General features: G+C 47.7%; 1 protein-coding gene across 1 annotated transcript in view; it reads right to left on the reverse strand.

Annotated features, from left to right (window-relative positions):
* Positions 1-2,006: 2,006 nt before the first annotated feature.
* The window catches only part of pxylp1 (2-phosphoxylose phosphatase 1), a gene marked incomplete at its 5' end in the record, with an annotated part of 30,755 nt that continues 26,454 nt past the window's right edge, over positions 2,007-6,307 (reverse strand). Inside the window, 2 exon segments of the mRNA XM_037678008.1 lie at positions 2,007-3,041; positions 3,158-3,297. Of these exon segments, the coding sequence (XP_037533936.1) occupies positions 2,014-3,041; positions 3,158-3,297 (1,168 nt within the window).

Genomic DNA, 6,307 nt, shown 5'->3' on the forward strand with positions numbered 1-6,307 from the left:
GCTGCAGCCGCCTGGAACGCACACTGGAAAGCTCGGTTGGAGAACAACGTCACCGTCTGGTCATGCTTCCCCGGAGGCACAGGACGCTGGTCTAACCTGGACATCTTTGCTCAGAGCCTCCGCCAGGCTTGGCTCCAGGGGGGGCACAGAGGGAAATTCCCCTCATTAAACCCCTCCACTCTGGTGATGGGCGCAAATGTGGAAACTGGCGCCGTCAGTCTACCAGGTCCGGCTGCAGCCTCGTTCCAGAAGGACTTCACTGCTGTGAAACGAGGCCAAATGGGATCAGGACGGCGAGCCGGGGTGGAGCCAAACCTTCCCGCTAGATCATCTGATCTGGGCGGGGGAAGGAGAGGGACGGAAAGTCCCTTCGTGTCAGCCGCCTCCTGGATTATGCCGGGCAGCTCCAAGAGGAGGGCACCGACGGCTGGGAGGGTATGGTCACTGATGTGGAAAGGCCCGGGGGGGGTGAACATTTGTTCAAACCCCCTCGTTCCGACAGTACGCTCTCCAGGAGGGAGGGAGCAACGGGGGCTGCTGCTGATGTCGCCTGTCCCGTAGGAACCATCCGATTCGCTCCGAGAGTCGGCATTAAAAAAGGTCGATGGCGTCGTCCAGCGGGTAGCGACCCGCCACTTAAAAGTACTCCTCGGCGCTTACCTTGAAACAAGGCTGCTCGTCTGCTTCTCCTCGGGGAGGAAGAACTCACCGGGAAGGCAGGAGGTTGGCGTGGCGGAGACCCAGGCAGCCTTAGCAAAGGTTGTGCCTTTCAAGCTGGACAACTTTCCTTCTTCGTTTTTCTGACAGTGCTATTAGCTTGCTGAAGAAAAAATGGGAGCCGATTACCCGCTCTTAACGTAATTTATACGGACCAGGTGGGGCCCACACAACAGGTGGGCGTGGACTAAATTTTTTCAGTGTGATGCTTTCATGACGGAATAAACCCACCAGTGACAGCTCTTAAAGGGCGAAGCCTATACGAAATAGAACTGGAAGTCTATACGTCACTTATTTTTCAAGTTATGCTCATAACATGCACACAGACAGACAGAAGGTGTATTTTCAATCTTTGCTCTGCGATGGGGGCAAACAATATGATAAAATATTACAGCAAACATTCTCAGAAAATCCAATGGAAACAATTAAAATCTGAAAATTAATTTTATTGTGTACAAGAGTCTGTTTAAAATGATTAACTTTTGGATTTATTAAAAAAACAACATTAGCACCAAGTAATATAATACATTATGTTTAACTGTAAATTGTTGAGAAAAAACTTTTTAAAGTACCATATTCAACCTTCAGGAAAAATAAAAAGACAATGTGATGCAGTTAGTTTAAAAAGCCAGCCAATTAATCAAATTAACAACCAATAGGAATATAAAATGACTCAAATTATTATAAACATTATTTAGGCCCAAACCAGCTCAATGAGGATTTTCTCTGAAACAGTATCACACAAATGGACTGTACGTACATATTTGCATTGTATCTCGGTGCAATGCCAATAAAGGTTATTCTGATTCTGAATTCTGAAATTATTTCTCATAAATTAGTATTCCAGCATAGAATTTTTATTTTCATCGTTTCAACAAAAAGAAACCGTCCAGAGGACCCGACAACTTTGTTGGATTCCAGCATAGTATTTTCTCTTTCTTACAGGCTTTCAACTGGGAATGAAAAAAAGTGTTTAGAATTCAGACTTTTAATAAAATGAAGGAATAAAGTGGTTAAGTGGCATATAAAATCCCGTGAGTTGTTTTTCTATTAGACAAGCACTTGGAAAAACACAATACTCAAGAGCTGATGAGACCGTTTGTTGCCGGTGAGAACCTCAAGCCTTTCGATCATGATTAAGAACATCACAGTTCCCGATTGGACTCGGAGCTCAGGGATGTAGAGAATTAGTTTCAACATATTTAAGACACAATGAGCAGCAAACTTGAAAATCAAGAGGTATCCCAACCATTTGACAAATGTGTGTCCTTACTCTGTGATCCTGATCTCCATATGTCAGCCTGAGTGCATGTAGCATGCCTCTTTGTAGGAAGTAGCATTGACGATACTGAACATGTCTCGTCTGACAAACGTCAGAAAGTTTCCCAGTGGGCAGAGTGGCTGCTTCATGTAGCGGTCATAGGAGTGACAGAAGGCGGTCTGAAAGGTCACGTCCTCACCATTATACAGCACTCTGAGGAACAAATCCCCATCTCTCAGATCAGACTTCTCCCCCCTTCCTGCTCTCCTTTTTGCCTGGCCTTGGTCGACAGTGGGACTCTTCCACAATTCAAAAACTATCCTGGCTGCAAACCGTGGAAAGCTGGCATCTTCCAGTCCCAGGGCACTAAGCAAAGGGGCCATAGTGACATCGTGGGCTGAAGAGAGGGTGAAGACCTCCTCGCCCCCTACACGAGGCTGCCGGCCTGCCGCACTGGCCTTAGCAACCCGTTCCATCTTGGCAGCAGTTCGATTGAGGTAGGGGTACATGGCGAGGGTGGCATATTTACGATACAGACCCACTCTTCTCCGATCCACCTCATCATCTAGCTGCTGCTGCCGAAGGACAGCAAACTGCGCCATAGTCAAGCATCCACCGGCGCCACCATCTCCAGAAGGAACACATGGGAAAGAAAAGCCGTGGCAGAGGTGGCACAGCAGTGAGTCTATAGGGTTTGCAGCTCTAAGCTGGCGAGTCAGAAGACCCAAAGTGCGCGCCATGTCTGCATAAGTCCTGTCCAGGTCGTCATTGGCCACTCTGAGCTGATACTGCCGCCTCTGCTCATCTTCCAGGTACCTGTTCCTGGCAGGGCAGTCACATGCTGATCCACAGAACAAAGTACTCCACTGATGATGGACGCTCAGCTTTGTCCACTCAAAGTTTGGAAGGAAACCGTAGAGAAAAGCCAAACCACTCTGGAGAGTACGGCTTTTCCCGGTAGTCTCCACCCAAACCTGTCGAGGTGACCAATTGGTGGGGAGAAGTTTGTGTTGTTTGTAGGCATGATGGAGGAGCTGCCCATTACGAAGGTGCTGCACCACACCTGCAAGAAGAAAACAATTAGTTATAATTCCAACACCTAACTCTAACCAACGTTGACTAAGATGAAATGCTTTAATGTAGCTGTGGGTAAAATTTGGTAGTGTGCGGTGTCGATACCTGTCTGTGTGAGCTCTCCTATCTCACAGGAACTATGGTTAGGGAGACGAGAGACAGAACCCAGTGGAGGTTTCCAGTGGCCTTGACCCGCTTGGCTCATGTGATTAATGAAGGAGTTCAGCAGCGGGTGCGAAGGTTTTCTGCGCATCATGGGAAGAAAAAAGAAAAACATATGCATTACTCTGAAATAATTACCATACTCATGATGGCTCTTTTCTTTGGACGTCTGAATTTGTTTACAAAATTAGATCAACTAAGAAAAAAAAATCTGTAAACTAAAGAAGTGCTGCTTATTGTCTTGCTTTAAAAAAATAAATAAATAAAATAAAGATTAATTTTATGCCATGCTGCTATTTTAAATCAAAATCAGAATCAGTTTATTATTGCCATGTCAATTAACGAGGTTCACAAACTAGGAATTTGCTTCGACATAAAGGTGCGAATAGTAATAAAGTAAAATAAAGTAAAAATGAAAACATTACATAAAACATGTATACACCCATAAATAAAGTAAAAATGAAAACATAACGTAAAACATGTGTACACCCATACAATAGAAAACAATAAAAAAGCTTAGAAAACAGTAGAGATGGAGTATTCAATTATAATACAGATGTAATGTGACCAAAGCAGAAATTATGAGGTAACATTATGAGTGTTCAGGAGTCCAACAGCAGAGGGGAAGAAACTTTCTTATGGCTGGAGGTTCTGGTCCGAATGGACCGAAGCCTCCTGCCTGAGGGGAGTGGTTCGAACAGACCGTGTGCAGGGTGAGCAGTGTCAGCTGTGATCCGACCTGCTCGCCTCACAGTCCTGGAGACGTAAAGGTCATGAAGGGATGGAAGGCTGCAGCCGATCACCTTCTCAGCTGAGCGCACAACGCGCTGCAGTCTGAGTCTGTCCCTGGCAGTGGCCCCGGCGTACCACACCGTGATGGAGGAGCTGAGGATGGACTCGATGATGGCCGTGTAGAAATGCACCATCAGCTTGGCCGGCAGCTTGGCCTTCTTCAGCTGTCGTAGGAAGTACAGTCTCTGCTGGGCCTTCTTGATGAGGGAGCCGATGGTCGGCTCCCACTTGAGGTCCTGGGTGATGGTGGTGCAGAGGAACCGATAAGAGTTCGCAGTGGTGATGGGGTATCATTACAGGTGAGGGGGGTAGAGGGGCTGTGGCTTTCCTGAAATCCACAATTATCTCCACTGTCTTCCGGGCATTGAGTTCCAGGTTGTTGCTGCTGCACCAGGTCACCAGCCGGTCCACCTCCCTCCTGTATGCAGACTCATCACCATCCGAGATGAGCCCGATGAGGGTGGTGTCATCTGCAAACTTAATAAGTTTCACAGAGTCATGGCTGGAGGTGCAGCAGTTGGTGTACAGGGAGAAAAGCAGGGGGGAAGCACACAGCCCTGTGGAGATCCTGTGCTTACAGTCTGCAAGACAGCTCTCCCCAGCCGCACGCACTGACTCCGGTCTGTCAGGAAGTCTGTTATCCACCTGCAAGTGGAGTCAGGTACATGGAGCAGAGAGAGCTTGGCTTGGAGCAGAGCAGGGAGGATGGTGTTAAATGCAGAGCTGAAGTCCACAAACAGGATCCTGGCGTAGGTTCCTGGGGAGTCCAGGTGCTGCAGGATGAAGTGAAGAGCCAGGTTTATTGCGTCATCTACAGACCTGTTGGCCCTGTAGGCAAACTGCAGGGGGTCCAGGAGGGGGTTGGTGATGGACTTGAGGTGAGATGAAACCAAACGTTCAAAGGTTTTCATGACTACAGACGTGAGAGCTACAGGTCTCTAGTCATTTATTCCTGTGACACGTGGATCCTTTGGGACAGGGATGATGATGGAGGACTTGAAACAGGCTGGGACGTGGCATGACTCCAGAGAAGAGTTGAAGATCCCTGTGAAGACCGAAGCCAACTCTCTAGCACAATGTCTCAGTGTGGACGGTGACACAAGATCTGGGCCTGCAGCCTTATGTGTGTTCAGCCTTTTAAAAAGCCTCCTTACTTCATCCTCTTGTACAGAGATAGCAGGGGTTTGTCGAGGGCAGTCCCAAGTGGTTAAACCAGTTGAGCTGGGGTTGGTGTGGAGGATGGAGGAATGTGAGTCCATCCATGACTTCAAAGCGTGAATAGAAGTCGTTCAGATTGTTTGCCAGTTTGAGATTGTCTGTAGAATGAGGTGCTCTGGGCTTGTAATTAGTTATCTCTTTCAGCCCCCTCCAGACAGAGGCAGAGTCGTTTGCAGAGAACTGTTGTTGCAGCCGTGCATTGTACCTGGATTTAGCCTTCGACACCTCCCTGCTAAATCCATACTTCGCACGTCTGTAGTTGTCTCTGTCCCCCTCTCTGAAAGCAGCCTCCTTCTGCTGACGAAGCTGTACTAGTTTGAATGTGAACCAGGGTTTATCATTATTGAAAATGACTCTGGAGCGTGATGGGATGACGCTGTCCTCACAGAAATGTATATATATATGACGTCACAGTGTTTGTGTATTCGTCTAGACTGTCTGTAGAAGCCCTGAACAGGTCCCAGTCTGTGGTGTCCAAACACGTGCGTAACTCCTCCACAGCTTCACTGGACCACTTTTTGGATGTCCTCACCACAGGTTTTGAGAGCTTCAGTCTCTGTCTGTATGCAGGTATGAGGTAAATCATCTCATGATCTGAGAGACCCAGGGCAGAACGAGGCACAGCACGATAAGCACTGCTCACTGTGGTGTAACAGTGATCCAGCGTGTTTCCTTCTCTGGTCGGGCATTTAATAAACTGTTTATATTTAGGTAGTTCATGCCTGAGGTTTGCTTTGTTAAAATCTCTAAGGATAATAACAAGGGAGTCCAGAAAAGTCCGCTCTACACTCGTGATCTGGTCCGCGAGCGCGCACTCAGCCTCGTGCACGTCCGCGCACGGTGGGATGTAAACAGCGGCCAGAATAAATGAAGTTAACTCACATGGAGAGTAGAACGGTTTGCAGTTTATGAAGAGATATTCCAGAGAAGGAGAGCAGTGCTGGGAGATCACTGTCACGTCAGAGCACCAGGCGTTGTTGATAAAAAAAGAGACTCCTCCGCCTTTATTCTTTCCTCCGGAAAGTTCCCGCTGTCTGTTAGTGCGGAGGAGCTGGAAACCCTCGAGATGGAGCGCGGAGTCCG

The sequence above is a fragment of the Nematolebias whitei genome, chromosome 6, assembly GCF_014905685.2.
Source record: "Nematolebias whitei isolate Nwh7 chromosome 6, NemWhi1, whole genome shotgun sequence".
In the NCBI taxonomy this organism is placed as follows: domain Eukaryota; kingdom Metazoa; phylum Chordata; class Actinopteri; order Cyprinodontiformes; family Rivulidae; genus Nematolebias; species Nematolebias whitei.